The 22,597-nt window shown below is 44.2% G+C and overlaps 1 protein-coding gene across 1 annotated transcript in view; it reads right to left on the bottom strand.

The window, feature by feature from the left end:
* Positions 1 to 22,229, bottom strand: part of MAOA (monoamine oxidase A) — a 69,756-nt gene extending 47,527 nt beyond the window's left edge. The window contains exons 1-2 of the mRNA XM_035003353.1: positions 21,207 to 22,229; positions 2,660 to 2,754 (exon numbers count right to left, since the gene is read on the bottom strand). Coding sequence (XP_034859244.1) covers positions 2,660 to 2,754; positions 21,207 to 22,110 — 999 coding nt within the window. The 5' untranslated portion in view covers positions 22,111 to 22,229. The remainder of the gene's footprint in view (positions 1 to 2,659; positions 2,755 to 21,206) is intronic.
* Between the last annotated feature and the right edge of the window lie 368 nt (positions 22,230 to 22,597).

Raw genomic sequence — 22,597 nt, 5'->3', positions numbered from 1 at the left:
GTTCCTGTATGGGGCTGACATATATAAATGATGCAGCGTGAAAAGTCAGTCTGGGACAATAATGCAGCAGGGGACAGGCATGCTGGAATTCTCATTTCCCTTATATCAAGAAACCTGTTCCTAACTGAGAATCTGCAACATGACTGATGCTCCTATTTTAATAACCAAAAGGTTTTAGAGATAAGAGACGTGGGGCTAAGGAATAACTTAATAACTATCTCCAAAGTGAAGGAATAGTTTTCAGAAAATGACAGGAGAATTGCATCTAATAAGGTCAGACATGCAGGTTACGCAATCCTTCTTTTGCACTCCAACACACTGTCTTCAACTAGAACCTGAAGCCGCAAGGGAGCTTCGAGTACATTTCGATTGTATCTTCACTGCCCAGGTGGGCACACTGAGATGTAAAGTGCTAACAGGACTTACCCAAGGTAAGACAGTGTGTCAGAGAGTACAGGGGCCAGAATCCCAGGGTCCTCGCTTCCAGACCAACAGCCTCCCAGTGGGCTACATCTGAGGAAGCCCTCAGAAATTCTCCAGATACAATCAATCTGGATTTACATTAATTTCAAGCCAGCAAGCAAGCACACACCACAGGGCAACACTTCCGTACCATCCCCTAGGGGGGATGCTTGCAGAAAGGTAGATTTGGATTCAGTGGGTCTGGACAGGGCCTGAGATTCTGCATTTCTATCAAGCTCCCTGGTGACTCTGAGGCTGCTGGGCCATGGACCACACTTTGAGTAGCAAGGCTGGAGAGCACTCTTAGAGCTGAGCCGAGTGAAAAGGGACCTATGGTACATCCCTGTACATCTGAAAAGGTAGGAAGCGAATGACAGGAGGAGCAGGGCGTGGTAATACTGAGAGAGCTGGTACAATATTCTAGTTCAGATGTTGGTTGGCTCTACCATGTCCATTCATATTGCCTTGCTCACGCCCGCTTCTATGATGCAGCCTGGAAATGTTAAATACTTGCTTTCCCAGGCTCCCTAGCAGCTAAGGATAGCTATGCGTGCCAACTCTGGCCAAGGAGACTTGTGAATGTCTGCCGGGGTCTTCTCGTAAAGGAAAAGCTTTGTTGCAGCTAAAACTGGGGCCGCCTCACCAAGAGCCAGACTCTTAACTCTAGAGAATAAACAGATGGTTCCCAGAGGGGAAGTGGGCGGGGGGGGGGGGCGGAGGAGTGAAACAGGGGATGGGGATTAAGGAGCACACTTGTGGGGATGAGCACCGGGCAGCGTAGGGAAGTGTTGAATCACTCTATTGTACACCAGAAACGAACAGTACACTGCATGTTAACTACCTGGAATTTAAATACAAACTTAAAAGGAAAACTGGGGCTGCCTCTTCATGCTCTTTCCTGTCCTAAATGAGGACTCGATGCCTAGAGTTGCAGTAGCCATCTGGTTACCACTAGGCAATAAGCCAACATGCAAAGAATGGCTGAGCAGGAGAGACAAGAAGAGCCCAAGGCCTTGACAACAAAGCTGAGCGCCCGCACCAGCCTGGAATCCCTGCTAGCAGACTTCTTACGCAAAATAACCGAATGTTTGTATTGCTCAAGCCCTTGTAATGAGCACTGCCTAAGCCATTTTGCTGTAAGTCTGATACATCTTCTAATTAGACAGATGCTTCCTCTCTTGCCAGTCACTGCAACTGTCTGGTTTTGTCCTGTTGGTCCCCAGCCTTTAAAACACTCTATTTGTGTGCTCAAGAAAAGGCTCTCATTCATGACCTAACTGCCAAACACAAGGGCCTCTTTGCAGCCCGCATCCTATGTCACATGCCCTTGGAGTCTGGCTCTGTGCATCCTCCCTTCCTCTTTCATCCACGGATTTGCAGAGCACTGCTCTGCCCCTGCTGCTTCTCTCTGACTCCTCTGCCGCTGCCCCCATTAAAGCTGCGTGCTCCCCAAACTTCCATGTTTGGCCCTCTCCTCCCGCCCCTCCCCCATGTCGGCCGCCTGTGCACTTTCATCAGCTCCCACCGGCTTGACCACCTGCAACCGTGTCCTTGAATAACAGTAAACCATAGTTAGCGTGCATTTTTCTACAAGGGTGATGTTAGCCCAAGTATAAAAAGAACTGAGCTTCCTCCTCGTGTCTAGCGGGCCTTACCTGAGCGAAGAGCGTCTCTGGCAGCAGCATTCTTCTTAGGGAACAAGGACCAAGGACAACGTTACACAAAAATATGCTACCTTTGCTGCTGCTTTACTGTAGCCACACGTCTTTGAAGTTGTGCATCCTTGGAAAAATCACCAAGGACCCTATACTCTGTGTGTGAGCGCACGTGTGTGTGCGTGCACGCATGCGCATGCAGGCGCACACGGTGTTGGGGGTGTATAGTCCCTTCAAGTCCAGCCAAACTGTACCCCATCTGAGACACTACATACTCTCTTTAGGTCTCCAGTACGGAAATTACGACAGTGCATTGAAGTTATTTGTTCATGTTTGTTTGCATCACTAGAATACAAGCTACTGAAGGTCAGTGGTGGTCACTCTTTGCAAGTGCTTGTTGAAAAGCGTGGACCCTTATTTGTTGGAGCAGTTTAGGGCTCTGGAGGATAAATGGCTTCACTGCATGAACCCCTGAGATGACCTCGAGCTCTGTGACTTCCAGTGTGAGTGAGATATTACATGTAAGTGTTAAAAGCACTTACCCTCACGGTGTATGTTCTTCCTCCAACTCTGTCCCGTGCTTCTAAAACCAAAACATTAACGTCATGTTCCGCTAAGAGTTTGGCAGCAGACAATCCTACAAGGAAAAAAACAAAAACAAAATCAAGAAACATATTAAGACCCAAACATGAAATAGCCAAGATTTAGCCAGATCTACCATAAAATGAATGCAGGGCATCATATGTAATCCATTGATTTTGCTATCTTTCTAATAAAGTCTGACCACACTGTGATCAATTGAGCCACCAATTTGATAATGTATTACATTATCAAATGTATTACATTATCGTAATTTTATCATCTCTCATAAGGTTGGTTGACAAAATGTAATTATTTTTAAAATACATGTATTTTGGGGGATAATGAAATCCTATTTAAGAGAATGTGTTGAACCCCTAAACCAACCCTTATTGTGCCCTTCTTCCAGAAAACCTGACTGCATAAACAGAAGAGTATGTTTTCCTAGAAACTTCCCCTGGCTACACCAGCCCTCAGTATATCTGTGCTTTTCTCAACTTAAAAACCCCTTGTAGGGGCACCTAGGTGGCTCAGTTAAGCATCTTACTCTTGACCTCAGCTCAGGTCTTGACTTCAGGGTTGTGGGCTCAAGCCCCATGTGGGGCTCCCCGTCAGTGTGGAGCCTACTTAAAACAAAACAAAACAAAACAAAACAAAACAAAACAAAACCCTTGTAATCACATCCTATGATTTATATCTGGATTACATGCTTGCTAGAGCTTGCTTTTACCACTAGATTCAAAGTTACCAAAGGTAGGAACCATGCATCACACTTTATTCATTGGCTCAAAGCTGAGAACAGGTTTTTTACATGTAAAGAAAAACCGTCATAAAAGATAGATTTAAAACCCAGTATAGTAATACCAGAAAAGTAGGGGAAACGCTGTGGATTAACATTATATCAAGGATGCATGTGATCAACATGACTTGTCACTGATGTTAATCTTGATCATCTGGCTGAAGGGGTGTTTGCCAGGTTTCTTCACTACAAAGCTACTACTCTCTCTTCTCCCTTTCCGTCCTGTATGCTACGGAAGGAAGTCTACACACAGCCCACACTTAAGGAGCACGGAGTTATGTTCCACTTCCTGAAGGATGAGGTATCTACATAAATTATTAGGAATCCTCCCACAAGGAGATTTCTCTCTTCTCCTGTTTATTTACTTATTCAATCATTTTATTTATATCAGTATGGATCCATAGATAGTTGTTTTATGCTTGGGGTTATAATCTGATATTACGTTATTTTGTTGCTCAAATTGTTCCAGCTTTGGTGACTGGGAGATCTTTCAGTTGGCTCCTGTGCCCCTCTGACATGTCCCCCACGTCCCCATCGTTTTTTGGGGGGGGTATGTGCACGCACTTGGGTACTTCCTTACTTTCTGGTATTACAAGATGTTCCAGGCTCAGTTTGTCTTTCACTGCCCAACCCCAGAATCAGCCACATCTCCGATGAGCCTTGGTTCCTCTTATTGGAGAACAGTACTTTTTAAAAGATTTATTTATTTATTAGAGACAGAGTCAGGCGGGGGGAAGAGGGACAAGCAGACCCACACTGAGTGCGGAGCCGGATGCAGGGCTCCATCTCAGGACCCTGAGATCACGACCTGAGAACTGAGCGGAAACTCTGAACCAACTGCACATCCAGGCAGCCCTGAAGGACGGTATTAGAAACCAAGATCTGGGCTCTAGGTGCACTCCTTGCTACTCGAATGTCATTGCTTCTGGGATGTCTCAGCTCACAGAGTAAGGAAATATATGTGTGTACACATTTATTTTTAAATCTACATTTATTTGTACTTCCAGTGCTATCTTATACCTAGGCATATCATAATTGGGTATGTATAACAAAATTTATATATGCGTGATTAAGTTTATTGTAGGACTGTTCTAATGGCAAAAGTTCGGAAATTGTCAAAATGTTCACTAAGAGGAAACTTGGCAATGAAATAAAAGGTTCTGTACCATGTTACATATTATCTATTTTTAAAAAGGTAATAAAAGATAAATAAATTATTATGTGGCCATGAAAAGGATAACAGAGAGTCTTATATTTTGACATCTCGTGACATTTAAATAAATTCAAACCGTTACAAAAAGTGTGAACATCAAGTCGTTCCAGAAAGCAAGGAGGCTATCAGAGACTGCCAGGATTGTGACAAAAAGGCTCAGGAAACTAACTATAGAAACTCCCACTGGCCAAAGATGGAACAATTTCAGTATCAAATCAAAGTAACCACTGCAATGGCTTAAATCCATGAATTCATCATAATACTAAACCAATAAAAAACTCTCACTGGTTCTTTGGAGAATGCTAAGGAACCACCTTACCAGTTTGGAAATGCCTATAGGAAAAGAAAAGCATCTGGCATTCATCCTACCTCTCCGACTTGCAGGGAACCGCAAAGCAACCAAAGAGCTAACAAAGGGAGGTTTTGCTGCTCCCTAATCAGTGAAGACAAATAAAATTAGACTATCAGCATGTTGCAATGCCTAATCAATTGATGGATCTAGTGTAATAAGCATCAACATCTGCTAACATCACGCAAAGAAGAGAGAGAACCAGATGTTATCTGCCTCCTGATGGAAGAACACACCAGTCGTTAGGAAGGAAGGAAGGGGAGGGAGACAAGGAGCAAATACTAAATTCTAATGTGATCAAGCCTCTAGATCTTCTACTTAGGGGCCAGAGGAACATGTTTAAATAGTACTACTGGGATGCAATCAACAAAAGCCAGATTGTAGGAAATCATACAGGACTACCCTGGTTTTTGTTTGTTTGTTTGTAACGACTTGCCTGCTCCTGTTTTCTTCACCCTTTATCCGTCACAGGCTTTTCCTACAGTCAAGCTCTTACACGGCTAGTTCTGTCTAGCCCAGACCGACACAGCATTTTGTTCATATACAGAATCAAGGATGAATCTGGGTCTCGCAGATCTAGAATGCGGGGAGGCTAAACCATAATATCCAGCACTGCTATCGCTAATACTTGTACATAGTTTTGACTCCTCAAGTACAATGTAACCTTACATTGCTGACATTCATCAAAGATTTAGGTATGCAACGAATCTTTGGAATCTGCTCATAAAGAAAGCCTCCATCCCATGACATTTAAATAAATTCAAACCAATGTCTGCAAACCTTGGTGCAATGAGTTCTCTGGGACAGAGCCAAAGGCTTCTTCTGCTGAGGGTCATTAAAAAAGGGACGAAGTTGATATTAAAAACATACTTATGCACAAATCTTCTAATGTCAAAGTACCACTCTATATTTAAAAGCAAAGAAACTCAGATGCAAAAAGGTTACTTTCCTCCCAGTTCCCCTTAAGCAATCAATCTATAAACCAATTAGAAAAATACAGCCAAGGGCTTACTAGAATTAATCGGTAGCTCCTCTTCTTTTTTTTAAAGATTTTATTTATTTATTTGACAGAGAGCGACACAGCGAGAGAGGGAACACAAGCAGGGGGAGTGGCAGAGGGAGAAGCAGGCTTCCCGCCGAGCAGGGAGCCTGATGCGGGGCTCGATGCGGGGCTCGATCCCAGGACCTGGAATTATGACCTGAGCCGAAGGCAGATGCTTAACGACTGAGCCACCCAGGCTCCCCATTAGTAGCTGCTCTTCTAAAGGAGAAAGTCACCCTCTGCATGCTGCCTACGGAGAAGCAGAGGTGGCTTTGACCTCCAGCAGCCTTGGGTCCCGCCTCGTCAGGCTCCTGGCTCCCGAGGCAGCCTAGCAGTTGCTTTGGGGCTACAGATACAGATCACGTTCATGTGCCTTTCCTGTTACCATCCCTTGGAGTCGATTTCATTATCCCCATATCCCAGATGAGAAAGCCAGGCACCCAGTATGACCACAACAAAGTCTCCAGAAAAGTGAATGATTTTACTTCTCACACCCTCACCTGGAGCTTGAGCAAAATCAAATCTAATGTATAACTCTAAGCAAGTTTGGTGAGTGGCGTTCAGTGCCAATAATGAATAAGCACTACTTGGGAAGCTAGAGGGGGTGGGGGGAGCAGGTCGAGCTGAGTCAGGACAATGACCACACCAGTGACAAAGGTCATTTTAGGATATAAACAAAATTAAAAAGCTGACCACAGGGTTGTTTCTGCATTCTGCACTGGCCTATCTCAGCAAGGAAAGTTTCAACTCTTAGTTTAAGAAATAAAGAAAATGTTTAAAACATTTTAAAAGGATTTCAGAAAAAAAAATGCTTTTACAAAGGTCTTGGGGACACCTGGGTGGCTCAGTCAGTTGGGCATCCGACTCTTGATTTGAGCTCAGGTCATGATCTTGGGGTCGTGAGATCGCACCCACGTGGGGCTCCATGCTCAGCATCTCACGCACACACGCTCTCTGTCTCTCTCAAATAAATAAGGAAAATCTTTAAAAAGGCCTTGGAATTTGAAGAGGGAAGATGTACGTTATTTAGAAGAAATATTTCTTCTACAACGCTGAATAAATGGGGTTCTGATGTTTCAGTTTGTGTGTTTATTGTGAACAAGACTCTGATAAGGAACTTCCACGATAATTGGAAAATTAGAAAATACCGAATATGGAAATAAAAGGTGCCATTTTTTAAAAAAGTTATTGAAAGATTTATTTATTTGAGAGAGAGAGAGCTCACACACAGGGGGTTGGAGCAGAGGGAGAAGGAGAGAGAATCTCTAGTAGACTCCCCCCTGAGCAGGGAGCCCACCAGATCGATGATCCCAAGACCCTGAGATCATGACCTGAGTGGAAATCAAGAGTCGGACGCTTAACCGACTGTTTATTTTTGAATAATAATAACTACTTTTGAATACTCAGTAAGTGGAAAATAAAGCACAGGCAAATACTTACAGTCCAGGAAAGTTTTTCTACTATAACTGCGGCTGTTGATTTGAATGAAGCAAATGAAGCCAACGCCTGCTTCAAGATATGAGTCTTAGATTACACTCCTTAACTCTTATTTTGTTCTTATTCTGTGTATCGCTATGCATTCTACTCTCCCCTCATCACAACAAAACTCAAGAATCATTCACAGAAAAAAACCATATCTCAATTGTCAACTCCACAGATTAGCTTAAGGGCTTCTGCCTTTATCTTTCAAAATATTTATTTGGCTTTTTTTTTTTTGTAAATGGGATAAAATTGTTAGAAAAGAAAAGGCTTTTAAGTCTGAAGGCAAGTCACCAAATATAATGTAGCTACTACAGAATGGATTTTATTTTATTATTTTTTTTAATTGCAGTATAGGGCTCCCCCCAAGGGTAGCTACCATCTGTCACCATACAACGATAGTACAATACCATTGACTATATTCCCTATGCTGGACCTTTCGTCTCCATGACTTATTCCTTCCATAAAAAGATTTTATAATCAAATATTTTTTATTTTCATATTTGTTATGAAAAGAGAAAATCTCATATAGATTTAATGTTCATCTTGTTCCAAAGAAATATAGATTAGCCAAAGCTAAGAGCACTAAACACTATAGCTCCCCCTTTCATTCATTTTCCATCATTTCATTGCCACATGGAATCCTGAGTGATAGAAAAGACCTGCCCCCCACCCCCAGCCCTCCTGGTATGCACCATCCCCTCCTCCCCTGCTAAAATAAGGAAAGGGTTTGATATAGTGGTATGCTGCTAAATGGTTAACAACCATCTCTGGGCTGTGGGGAGGAAGAGGTCACCTGATTTGTACCATTTGGGTTTCCGCGGTGTATAGACACTCCCATCATGTCTGATTTCAAATTACTTATTTCAAGCTACCAATGTGGTATCACTGAATGTGGAATTGGAAAGAGGCCTTTCCAGCCAGTAGAAGCCGGCTCCCCCACACACTGTTAGAGGTATAAACTCTTGGGCCTCAGATCCGTGAGGAGAGGGATAAAGTCAGGGAGGGGAGAGTGTGTATTAAATCAGCAGGTGTATGAGATTCATTGGCTTGTGAGGCATGAAGGGCCACCCTGGAAAGGTGTCTTAGATGCTCAAGTGTCCTTGCGTCTAAAGTCTCTGTTCTCCCATGGGTCCGTTGTAAGGAAGAGGTCTAAGTGGGCACTGGTAAAATCTACCATTCATTGCATCTGTACCAAGAGCCGTTCCTCTCCCAAATCATGGCAAACCAAACTCCTTAGGAGGAAAAGAATGCGGACTCCCAAATGTCTTGTGGTTTTCTATGAGAGTAGAGAGCTCAGAGAAGCCACGTTCACAAAGAGTTCGATAAAAACTTACTGTGTAAATAAGGATCCAATCACTTTCAAAATGCAAAATAAATAAATAAATAAATAAATAAATAAATAAATAAATAACAAAAAAATCTGAAAAACAGGAAAATTGGAGGAGCAGGGCGCAAGCAAATCTTTAATCACTTTGCAATTAAGTATTCTAAACAGGAATGAGGAGTTTAAAACAACATAGTTTCCCTTCCAATTTTTCTTCCATCATTTGGGTTTTGCATAAAGCAAAATAAAATAGGTGAAAGGATGTATTAGACAGGCTTTAAAAAAAAAAAGCAAGGCTGCTTTTAAAAGCACATGTCGTCTTGAGAGTTCAGGCAATTGTTTTGTTTTATATAACAATACTAAGAAATCGTGTTCGATCTGAGATACTATAGAGCAAATAGAAGCAAAATACTTTATTTATTTATTTATTTATTTATTTATTTATTTATTTATTTATTTATTTATTTTTGTTACTGCTGCTTATCGGACCAGAAGGGCCCGGATGAGATGAAGTATGCAGGCCACAGTGGCGCCATGGCAACCTCAAACCAAGCTCCAGCTTCTTAAAGCCACTGCCCTTGGAAACCGTGTTCCCACAGATTCTGCCCTGCTTTCAATGTCTTGCGGTGCCCAACCTCCCCAAAGAAACGGTGCAGGGAATGATCTCACCCACACAGCGCACCTGGCGAAGGAATTCGTAATATCTGCAATGAAGCCTTCGAAGAAATGGTCCTTTGCTTCCTGGGGAACAAATCTGTTACTGTGGAACCCGGCCTCACACTTAGCCCTGCCACCTCTACCTCGCCAAGGGCCCTTCCCCTCACCTGCCTTCTTCAAGTACATTCATATCACTCTGTTTGAGGGGGGAAAAAAAGAATTCGTCCATCTGACTTGCGCTACCCTTTCCAGTTCAATTTCTGGTTTTCCTTCCACAACAAATGACCTGGTGTCTCCACTCCTTCACTAGAACAAACCCTGAAACAGAGCATATTCCTCATGAAAAATGTCCGGTGATTGCACTTTCAATACAGGCAAGGGTTTTAATCTTCTGTCGCACTCTGTCCCTGTCAGCCTGTTTTATTTTTCTTCTTAGCACCCAGTGCCACCTGGCACCAGACATAAAGTGCTGGAATGATGCCCCCAAGAAAGTAGGGTCACTGCGGCATCTCCAGCTCAATACATCTAAAGCAGGACATTTGATATTTCCCCAGAACTCATTCCTCCCCTGGCCCCTTGCAACTTAGTAAATGGCACCACCATTTAGTCAGATGCTCGGGTCAGAACTCTCGAAGCTATTCTTGACTCTTCTCCTTTTGTCATATATCTCATCCACTCGAGGAGCAGGCCCTCCTGGTTGTGGCCTCAGACAATGTTCGGAATCTACCTGCTTCCCACTGCAACCACAGCCACTCTGGTCCAAGTCATGGTGGCCTTTTGCCCTCGTCCAAGGCATCATGACCCCTTGCCCAGAGATCTGACTCGTAACTAGTCTGTTAGGACTTTCTTGAGACCAGAAATGTGTTATACATCTTTGCATCCCAGAATAGATCCTGTCGTGTTGCAGGTGCTTAAATGCTTGTTGCAATGAATAGAATAGTTGCATACTGAGAAAACGAAACCATGCTCACCTGGATGAAGGCAACAGGGAAGTTTCTAACGCTTAGATTATATTTATCGTGAGCAACTAAGAAAGACTGACAAGGACAGGGTGCCACATCATTTTAACGTCTATGCCTAAGTAAGCCAGCAGAGTCTATACTACAAGTACATTTTCTGGCCTCTGACCCAGTATTGTACTTTTTAGCAAAAGAGAACAGAGAGTATCAATGCACACTCAAACTTGTCCTGGATATATATAACCATTCCGATCCCTATATCCATCTGCATTTGTGCTTCCTTTCAGAGAAATAATTCTCTGCTTTTGAAAATGCCAAATCTTCTAATCCCTTTGATAAGCTAAAAGACAGTGCTGTCTCAAATGGTAAATAGATGAAAGCTAACAATTAACTTCAATTTGCCCGAAATTCAACAGACTGGTTGTCTAGACAGTCCTAATTAATTTGATTATTGTTCAGCATTCATCTTCACTTTAGATAAATGGATCTCACCCGAGTTGGGGAATGCAATTACCCCTTAATTCATGAACCACCCCATTCTTTCACTGAAACTTTAAAAATACACCGGGGGGGGGGGGGCGCCTGGGTGGCTCAGTTGGTTAAGTGTCTGCCTTCAGCTCAGGTCATGATCCTGGGGTCCTGGGATTGAGCCCCGCATCGGGCTCCCTGCTCAGGGGGAAATCTGCTTCTCCCTCTCCCGTCCCCCCCCACTCCACTTGTGTTCTCTCTCAAATAAATAAATTTTTAAAAAATACACCAAGGGCCCTCCACACCGCTGTCCCTAGATTCTGCACACTAAGATGCACTGTGGTTTAAAGCGATAGTTTCCAAAATGTTTTATGGGAACACTAGTGCTCAAGATGCTCAGGGGAAAAGTATCAGTGTCCCTGGACGTTGCGACATATGCCATTTCTCCTTCTGGGAAATGTGTGGCACACACTGGCATATGAAAGGCCCTAATAAGTCCTGCAGTGAAGAGACCTGTTCAACTCAGCATTTCTGCACCGTCTGCACTGTTAAAAAAACCCCTCCTCAAAACACACTTTGGGAAAGCTGGTTTCATCTCTTATAAGAATATCCAAATATTGACAGTAATAAACTCCCCTGGACAGGGACCCAGGTGAACAATGCCTAGAGCACAAGCTAAGAGTTTTGAAGCAAAACTTTAGTGCAGCTGCAGCTTACGCTCTGCTGCCTCTCCTAGTTCTTCCTCTTAAATCCTAAAAGTGACATTTTTCTTCAACTTTCACATTCATCACCACCTAGGAATGTGTAGAGTGTGTATCACATATTAAGTTTTTAAAGTTAACTTTCCATTATTCAGCAACGTGATCTCTGGCCAACAGAATTCTTACATAACTGTACATATGGACTCTTGGACTCCAGACTCTGAGGACAATAAAAAGTATAGTCAAACATCAGCTCACACTAAAGGTTTAGAAGCAATGTTCCCAAAGCAGGAAAACATAAATTTTGCTCACAGCACACAGTGAGTGCTCGATCAACAGATATTTATCGAATGAATGGATGAATGAGCGAATCAATGAACAAACACAGGCAGGCATGCAAGAAAAAGGTCTGGAATTTAAGGCACAGCTCAAAGCAAACCCATTTAATCTGGAAACGGTCACCTTAAAGGTCATCATGATGTGTCAACTACACTTCAATTTAAAAAAAAATGTTTCTGGGGCGCCTGGGCGGCTCAGTCGTTAAGCGTCTGCCTTTGGCTCAGGTCATGATCCTGGGGTCCTGGGATCGAGCCCCGCATCGGGCTCCCTACTCGGTGGGGAACCTTCTTCTCCCTCTGACTGCTGCTCCCCCTGCCTGTGCTCTCTCTCTCTCTCCCTGTCAAATAAATAAATAATCTTTAAAAAAAAAAAGTTTCTAATTTTAAAAACAAAAGAAAAAAAAAGAAAAAGTCGTTTTTGTTGCATTTCGGAATTTATCCAAAACTCACAACACTTCTGTCAAGTATTACTTCCTCCATGAAATACTTTCCTTGTCTGTCATTTCCTGCTTCCCTTGTCTGTGCCAGCAGTGAACCCCCCAAATAACCTCAAACACCAACAGCATTTCAGGTTTCTAGTTGGAACGGCACGGAAGGTTCCTGGGTGTCACATGGTCACTGGAGAGACAAGTGGACTCTCAGATAAACTAGAAAATTTCACTCTTCTACTTGGGTCCGAATTTTGTCAAATGCTTCCAATGACCGAGGAGCATAAGCTATGACAAATGCATGTTAAGTAACAAATGTATATTTAATATCAGTGGCTTCATTTCAATACCTAAAATCTTTAAGTACCAATCTTGGAAAACTATTTTAAAAAATCACATCAACCACCACAGCCTTCCATTTTCTTCACCCGTGTTGTCTCCCCAAATTCTTTTTTTCCAAAGCATGTCAGGTTCACTGCTTGATTTATCATGACTTAATACAGGAGATGCATGTGCCTTATTTTTCAGCCTAGATGTCTTGATTGTTTTTATCATTATCTATTTACATATTCATTACTTGTAACTGTCTAATGACCTAATGAATCCTTTGAATTATTTTTTGCCACTTCTGTGATGTCTCAGTCTCAGCCCCAAATATTTATACTACAGGGACAGTGACCCTGATGGCATTTCCATAACATCTGATGTTGGCCTGGGGCAGGGAGAAAAATTCTATGAGTAAAAATATGCATTTTTTTGGTGGAAAGTTTCAGTAGCTTTCATCAGATATTCAAAGGGAGATACCATCCAAAAGCTTAAGAACCACTGATGGAAACTAGTCGAACAATTGCTACACAGTATCATAAACACACCAGGTATGGACTTTTCAAAAAAGGAAATAAATTCTTCCTATAAAAGTCATTTGACCTTAATAGGGTGTCCCATCTTTTTAAGTATAAATGTTCGTGAAGCAGTAACATGCCATGTAACATATTCTAAAATATAAATTACTGCGAAACAATAGTCACCAGGTTTTAGAGCATAAAGTGTCAAAGTAAAGTAAACTATTTATTTCTAGGAATGGGCCTACAGGGCAAGTCCTGCGAGGCGGGGTGTAGAAGCAACACTGCATAACATTTTAGGGGTCCAAAGTCAAGTTTGTGGCATTTGGTAATTCACTTGATCCCTCCGAGCCTCTGTGTTGGTCCCTGTGAGCCTTTACAGGTTGCAAATCTGTGACCTTGGAACATGGTTAATATGTAATAAACTCAACTCTCAAAGCTCATCATCTGATGTTTATGTTCTTATTGACACTTTTACCTAATCAATTGATTAATTATTGCTATAAAGTGGGGTTTTGTTTACTTTGGCTTAGCAACAACTACAAAAGGGCTTTGAAACTAAAGCTCAGAGAAGTCATGGAGAAGGTGTGAATGAGCATGTGTAAGAGAGCCCCAGACTCGGATTTAAGTTAGTGTAGGACGTCAACATAAGAGATCATGCAAACCGTTTCCAGAATACAACATGGAAGGAAAAACGTGTTGAGGAGGGGATTCAAAAGAGAAAGCTGAAGAGACAGACAGTAGGATGACTACTAATTACTAAAAGAGATCCTGGAAGATATATCACGTATAACATAATCCAACTTAATCCAACCTCTAATTTTACAAATGACAAAACCATAGTTTAAAGATTTTAAACTGCCCTGGGGGCGCCCGGCTGGCTCAGTCGGTAGAGTGTGCAACTCTTGATCATAGGGTCGTAAGTTTGAGCTATAGAGATGGGTATAGAGATGACTTAAAAAATTGTTTTTAAATGTGAAAAAGAAAAAGATTTTAAGCTGCCCTAATTCATCATGCCAAATGACAACATAATAAGGAGCAGATCATCCGGAAGAAAATACAAATTCCTGGCAAAACTATAAAATATTTTTCACCATAAAGGCAAAAAAACAGTCCTAACAACCAACTTGTCTCAAACCTTACAATAGTGAAAAATGTAACTAAACTACTTTTGGATCATTTTGTGCAGTTCTGATCGCTCAAACCTAACATGAAAAGGAACTGTCATTATGAACCATACCCACCTCGTACACGCAAGCATGGTCTTCAAACAAGGGCTGACTGGATGTCTATGCTTTTGCAAACGCTTGTATGTGATATAAAACTACAACAGGGGGCCGCCTGGGTGGCTCAGTCGGGTTAAGTGTCTATCTTCTGCTCGGGTCAGGGTCCTGGGGTCCCGGGATTGAGCCCCATGTCGGGCTCCCTGCTCAGCGGGAAGCCTGCTTCTCCCTCTGCCCCTCCCCACTGCTTGTGTAAATAAATAAAAATCTTTTAAAAATTTTTTTAAAAATTAAAACTACAACAGAACCTCAGTCTTTCTGGGTACACCTGAATCCAAATACTGACAAGATCGGTTATATATAAAATATGTGTATGTCACATCTGCACAAAGATTGTATGACCCATATTCTCCAATAACAAGCTTCCACCTTTCTCTTTCTCAATTATGGGTCTCTGTGATGCAATTACATTACAGTTACACTATACTTATATAATTATACTGTACTTAGATCTATTATTAAATATATTTTTTACATTAGCTGAGGATTACGTGTTGGGTCAAGCCAATTAGTATTGGTTAAATGCAAAAACGGTCCATTAAACGTCAGCTAAACCCCAAATCTATTCAACCACGAAGATTTCAAAAAATCAGAACCCAAATATTCTTGTTTTTTGTTCAACATCAACAAATTTCTAAACTGAAAGGATCCTAGTTTGAGAAAAAAATACAAAACAGAGGCAAAGAAGTGTTCTAAAAGGCAGAACATTAATGCCCTGTCTGCATTGAACCTCAAAGTATCTAAATAACTAAGGCGCCAAAAATAAGCAGAGTTTTTAAAATGTTTTTCTTAATCACTACAAAACCACAAGTGTCTGCTGCCAAGTTATGGGTTAAAATGCCAAAAATGCTCTCAGCAGAAATGATTCTTCAGGGTGATATATTTCAGCAAAAAGGGAAATTGTGGTATGTTGTGGACTCAATTGTCGGAATTCAGAACATTAGTCAACCTTCTTGCAAAATGGCTTTTCTGTCTCAGAGGATGAAAAGGATTCAGTCCCTGCTGATTTTATACAGCCCCGACCTCTGGGTGGCTAGTGTGCTCAATTAAGTAGAGCTCGGCTCATGGATAAAAATATGGGGGAGGTTCCACTACTTAGACACTAGTTGGAAATAATCTCTTTTCACATGACACTTCAAAATTTCCAAAACCATGGAAAAACTCTTTTACTACCCAGGATTATCCAGCGTTATGACTGAAGTGTTTTTGCTTAGAAACTTATCTTTTAAGGTCCCAGCACTTTGTTCATACTCATGACAATAATATTTCTTTCCACTGTATGAATGTCGATTATTCTCTTGACTCCTTCTTGCATGAGGATGGGGCAGCTTATGGGCAGGGAAACTACTTACTCACCATCAGACCTTTTCCCCCGAGATCTAGCCACTGCCTGGCATAGGGTTGAGGCTCCCAAAGGGCTTGAACGAGTCCAGGCAGCGGATCCAGCTCTGCTCCTAATGAGTTGCCTTGAAGGGCAGAGCATTCCCCTTCCCTAGATGTGTGTTCCAAGCTACAGCCACATCATCACCAAGGAGAGGCCATGGAGAGGATTAAAATCTTATGTGATTGGACTGGATTGCCTGGCAAAAACCCCTTTGGCACAAAGAGTTTGAAGTATACATTGACCCCTGGAGGTGGGCTTTTTTCTTTTCTTTTCCTTTTTTTCTCCCCCTACAGAGAGCCAATTCAGGAATTGTCGGTTCAGGGCAGATTTTAAAATCGTATGCCACTGGGTTTCTGTCATTTGTTATATCTGTCAGCTCCTGAGTGAGAACTGGCATCTACGGTCAATGACTGAATTGCTATAGTTAAAATAACATCAAGAAATAGACATCAGAAAGTAAGTGTGGATTGTTAGATATAGACGACAAGCACTAACAGGGAAAAATCAAGGGCAGACAGAGTGATTAAGGAAAGGGTCATTAGGGGCGCCTGGGTGGCTCAGATGCTTAGGCGTCTGCCTTCGGCTCAGGTCATGGTCTCGGGGTTTTGGGATCGAGCCAGGGGTCCTGGGATCGAGCCCCATGTTGGGCTCAGCGGGGAGTCTGCTTCTCCCTCTACCTCTGCTTTCCTCCCCCCCACCCCCCTGCTCGTGTGTGCGCTCACTCTCTCCAATGAATAAATAGAATCTTTTTTTAAAAAGGCTCATTAATCAGGTGTTGAAGAATGGATAAGATGTAAACAGCCAGAGAGCAGCACTCCCATGTTAAGAAAGACAAAAACAAGGAAAGGGTGAAGGGACAAAATCAACATGGTGTAGCACTGATGACAAGACAGCAGTGTGACTCCATGTTGGGGACAGTGGGGGATGCTACTGGTCCAACAAAGTGGGGCTAGATAACTGAGGGTATGGAGGGAAGCTTGAGGGGCTGTTAACAGACCAGTGAAGGAAGGTCTTGAGCAGAAGAGCAAGGTGATGAAGGAAGTGTTTAAAAAAATGAAGTCTGGTTATGGAATGAATAAGTCACGGGGATGAAAGGAACAGCATATGGAATATAAGCCTGTACTAGCAGTGTAAGGGGACACATGGTAGCTACACTTCTGGTAAGCCTAGAATAACATACAGACTTATCCAATCACTATATTGTATATCTGAAACGAATGTAACATTGTGTGTCAACTATGCTCAAATTGAAAAAAAAAAAAAATCAGCTCTGAGAGAACAGTGCAGGATGGGCATGAAGGGAGAGCCCAAAGTAAAGGGTGGCCACTGGAAAGACGGTCATAACCTGGTGAGCCAAAGGGGTCCAGGGTCTATGCTGGGGATGGGGGAGTCACTGGGAATGGAGAGGAGCCCAAACAAGGAATTAGAAGGATCTGTTGACTGGGTGTAAAGGACGGAGGAAGTCAAGCTGGGTTGGAGGGCAAGAAGGCTTTTGGACATGATGAATATGAAGTAAGAACAGGACATTAAAGTCTGAAATACCCAGGAGCAGATAAATTATAGAATGGGATCTCGGAGAAAGAAATGGATCCCAACTAGAGACTTAAGAGCCTTCTATAGAGAAGGGAAATCTGAAGTCCTAGAATGAGAAAGAGAAAGGAAAAGTGCATAAGAGCACAACAGTGATCAACAGCTGAACCTCGAGGCCATTTCAAAACTGGAAGTTCACAAGAATATGGGCGCAATGAAAGGAACAGAAAAGGAGCTATCAGTGTGGAATAAAAATTTAGGATCCTAGGGTCACAGAATGAAAGGAGTTTCAAGGACTTGGTGATAGATGATGGATGACAGGAAAGGGCCAGAGCATGTTAAAGATACCATTATATTACTTACAAATGAGCAGGGGTTTTCCCCCTCTCCACTACTGACATTGTATATACAATTACGTAATGGATTAGTGGACAGAAAAAGGGGTTTTATGGCTATAAGACATGCTCTGTTTTGGGCGCCTGGGTGGCTCAGTCGTTAACTGTCTGCCTTCGGCTCAGGTCATGATCCCAGGGTCCTGGGATCGAGTCCCATGTCGGGCTCCCTGCTCGGCGAGAAGCCTGCTTCTCCTTCTCCCACTCTCCCTGCTTGTGTTCCCTCTCTCGCTGTCTCTCTCTCTGTTAAAAAATCAATAAAATCTTAAAAAAAAAAAAAGACATGCTCTGTTTTATGGGGTTTTTTTAAGATGTATTTATTTTGGAGAGAGAGAGCATGCATGCGCACGCACGACTGGAGGAGGGGCAGACGGAGAGAAACTTCAAGCCGACTCCCCACTAAACATGAAGCCCCACACAGAACTTGATCTCAGGACCCATGAGATCATGACCTGAGCCACCAAGAGTCGGACGCTTAACCCACTGAGCTACCTAGGCACCTCTGTTTTATGGGGTTTTTTTAATGACAAGAGGGAGATATATTAAGATGCTGCCACTCTTGAGGCGCCTGGATGGCTGGCTCAGTCAGTTAAGCATCTGCCTTCGGCTCGGGTCACGATCCCAGGGTCTTAGGATCTGGGATGGAGCTGGCATGGGGCACCCTGCTCAGTGGGGGGCCTGCGTCTCCCTCTCCCGCTCCCCCTGCTTGTGCTCTCTGTCAAATAAATAAATAAATAATCTTTAAAGTTGATGTTAAAAAAAAAGATGCTGTCATTCTCTGTACAGCCAAGATAGTTATCAAAAATGAAAGATAATTCTGTTACTATGGATTGAGTTTGAGGAATGTCATTTGGAATTTGTACTCTTCTGGGAGCTACACTGTTATACAGAAGTAATGACCCTGCAGATGCTGAGTACTAGCCATATATTTTAAGTGTGTGGGTAGCATATTAAAGTGTGCAAGTTGTGACAAAAGTTATAAAAATATCCCAAAGCATTTAAAACTGCTAGAGGGATTAAGTTGGCTAAGTACATGTAAGTATGATGTGTTTCTGGCATCTCAAGAACCCCTTGAGCAGTAAAGCCTCTCAGCTGCTCATGAAATACCCAGTCTGTGTGCAGGGTTTAGCCTGAGCCAGACTTGCATCTACTTTGAATTTTAGTTGTGAACCATCTTGGGAAGGCATCACAGCCAGAATGCAATGTTTCTGGTCATTTGTGGGTGTTAAAATCACTCCAATTGAGCGACGGAGATGATATTAGAGGAAGCCCCATGCCTTTTCCACTGTCACTAATGGACTGGAAGCCGGCTGCTGAGATAGGTGTGTGAACTACTGTGCAAGAAAGGCCCTCTCCTTTCCCCCAAATGAAACAAACAAATTAATGATTAATAGTGATCACAGGCAGATCCAGGTTTTGAGGGGCCTGAAGCTCATGATTTGGGTGTCCTCTTTAAGAAACAAGGATGCAAAATTACCAATACAAGACACAGTATGAAGCTATTTATCCAGAATGAGAAGCAGAAGGCACCTGCAGTTGTAAGGTCATAAAGCATGAGGGTCGCCAGCTACCGGGTAAATCCACCTCTGCTCACGACCAACTACTGGGAAGAAGGTGTGGAAAGGGAGAAACAGTAGGTAATCAGGCAGAGGGAAAATAAAAGACAAAACACTCCTTAAGGAATAGTGGAGCACAGAACAAGAAAAGGACAAAGATAAAATCCCAGAAAGAACCCCAAATTGTGAAAGCGGACGGTATGGAGATGGGGGAAGAGAGAGAACCAATCAATTTATACACCACACAATCAGAACACTGATTTCCCAGTGATCAACAATCACATTGCTTCTAGGAGGCATGCATGGGAGGACTAGGTTTTTGGAAAGACCAGTTCTCTTCACTGCAGGCACTCGGCAAGTGTTTGTTGAATGAATGAAGGGATGAATGAATAGAAACAAGAGAAATATACTTCTTTTTCTTACTCTCCACCACGGTCTGCTTTCTTCCGATGCTCCAACATACAGGCATGTTTTTGCTAGCACTGGCTTCAGTGTCAAAGCAACAGCTCAGGCCAACCTCTCCTCTGGCGATTCAGACTATTGATCCTCAAGAGATCAAGTCAAAAGCTATCTCCACTCAAAATTAATTTTTAAGCATGTTCAGAGTCTCCCCCCCACAAAAATTACACATACAAATAGCTACTATAGGGCCATCCTACTTCCTCCCTTCGACCTTCTTTCTCCCTCTTTCTACATTAGATCCTGCAGGTATATTTCAGAAATTAACACCCTCCCAGGTCCTGGGCAGATTCATGTGGGATTCTAGCTAGGGCTGAAACACAATTCCTAAATTTCAAATTTTAGCAATTATGACAGCCTATGTGACAATTGAATATATCAGTCATGATGAGGTTTCCAGGAAGATACAGGCAAGCCTCATGCACTTGGTCAGCTGCAAACCTAAGACAGGACCAGGGGAACCCAGACTCACCAGCTCCATACAGGACAGGATTCGGTCACTGGGAGCTCTTATGAAAGGACACAACAGGGCATTCCCTGACCAGCTGTGGGCCTCTGCTTCACAAAGAGATTCCCTTTGGGCAATACATGCCCTACACCTTCCTACAAGTTCTAAAAAAAAAAAAAAAAAAAAAACAGCCGGAGTAGGTTAAAACTAAGAGCCCACCCTCTCTCCTTTAAAAAAAAAAAAACAAAAAACTTTTACTAAACGATTCTTCCTTCCTCTTCACTTACCAAATTTTCTAAGGAAAAGTGCTTGGAGAAGAGCAGAACCAGAATAACACTATTACTACCTCAATACTACAAAAATCCCAACACTGATGTTTTGTTTATGGCAAAGGACCTGAAATCAGTGAGGCGAAGCAGCCACCTCAGGGATTAGAAGTGAAGGTCTTGAATGGAAAAAAATCATTCGGCCACTTTCTGGCTAAGTGGTCTGACCTCTGGAAAGTTACTGAAAGTCTCCAGACCTCAGTTACTTGGTTTTGTAAAATGGGGGCGAGTACCCATCTCACAGGACTGCTGAGGATTGAGGAAATGCAAGTAAAGTACCGAATATAACTGCACAGCGAGAGTTCATTAAATGCTAGTATTTAATAGTAGTAGTAAAATTATTGTTCTGTCCAGTTCACACCACCAGCAAAACTGGCCCAACCCCCACTCTCGCCTCGCAGGGTCCGGGGCCGGGCACTGTTGCACTCCAGCATGCATGAGAGAGATCCCCAAATGCTGCGGCGCTACGGCAAGCCCCCCACCCCGGGCCGGCCAGGGGCCCTCAGGTTACCGCTACGGTCCATACTGACCTGAGATGCCGCCTCCTATCACGACTACGTCGAACATGTGGTCCGCGGTGCTCGCCGTCTCCCCACTCGCCATGCTCTGGTTGCGACTCTCCCGGGGCGTAGGTAGAGGAGTGGAGCGGGACAAGGGCGGGGCGGACCCTTCTACCCACTCTCGGGGGGAGTCCGGGGGCGGAGCCGATTCTTCCACCGACACCCGGGCAGAGCCCGGCACTGAAGGCGGAGCGGCCCCTTGTACTACTCCTCCAGGGGAGTCCGGGGGTGGAGCCGATCCTTCCGCGGATGTTCGGGGGGCACCTGGCACTGAGGGCTGGGTGGACCCTTGTGCCGACCCTCGGGAGGAGCTCCTGGGCGTAAGAGGTTCTTGTACCGAATCCCGGGGGGAGCCGGGCACTGAGGGCTGGGTGGACCCTTGTGCCGACCCTCCGGGGTTGTTCCTGGGCGTGAGAGGTCCTTGTACCGAATCCTGGGGGAAGCCGGGCACTGAGGGCGGGGTGGATCCTTGCACCGACGCTCGGGAGGACTCCGAGAACTGGGGCGATCCCTGCTGCGAAGCCGGGAGGGAGCTGAGCTCTGAGGGCGGGGCGAACCCTTGCACCGACACTCGGGAGGAGTCCCAGATCGGGGCAGATCCTGGCAGCGAACTCCGGGGGGAGTTGAGCACTGAGGGTGGGGCGGACCCTTGCATCGACACTAGGGAGGAGTTCGAGAGCACAACAGATCCGTCCACTGATAGTCGGGGGGAGCGGGGTCCTGAAAACTGCAAGGACCCTTGCAATGACTCTACGGGGGAGTTATTGGGTGTGGGAGGTCCTCGCACCGAACTCCAGGAGCTGATCACTGAGGGCGGGGCGATCCCGTCTGCTGACACTTGGGGATTGGTACTGGGTGGACGAGGTGCTGGCATCGATACCTTGAGGAAGCCGGGCGTCACGGGCGGGCCAGAACCTTGCACTGGCTCTCGGGTAGAGTTGGTGGATGTAGGAGGTCCTGGTACTGATACTCGGGGATGGCCGAGCACTGCGGGCGGGGTGGACTCAGGTATCGACCCTACAGGGGGGCCTGAGGGCGGGGCAGGTCCTGGTATCGGTACCCGGGGATGGCCTGCGTCCGGGTTGGAGGCTGCGGCGGCCCCATCAGCGGTGCTCAGGCCGGTGGCAGACATGGGGATCTGGTGGTTCAGGCCGTGGGCGCCGAAGCCCCAGAGGCCAATCCTAGAGTCTGTGTTGGTCCTCGGGCCAGGACTGGAGAGGAGTTGGGCGGGCGCGCCGGAGCTCTTCTCGTATCCGGGGTCCGCTCTGGACGCGTTCGACAGGAAGCTGGAAAACGGACTGGAGAAAGTCCGCCACTCAGAACCGATGCTCAACCCGGACGCGGAGGATGTGGCCGCGCCC

Source organism: Mirounga leonina, unplaced genomic scaffold, assembly GCF_011800145.1.
Source record: "Mirounga leonina isolate KUSES-001 unplaced genomic scaffold, KU_Mleo_1.0 Mir_101609, whole genome shotgun sequence".
NCBI classification, from domain to species: domain Eukaryota; kingdom Metazoa; phylum Chordata; class Mammalia; order Carnivora; family Phocidae; genus Mirounga; species Mirounga leonina.
The sequence above is the reverse complement of the archived record's forward strand: the minus strand, read 5'-3'. Positions and strand labels throughout refer to the sequence as shown.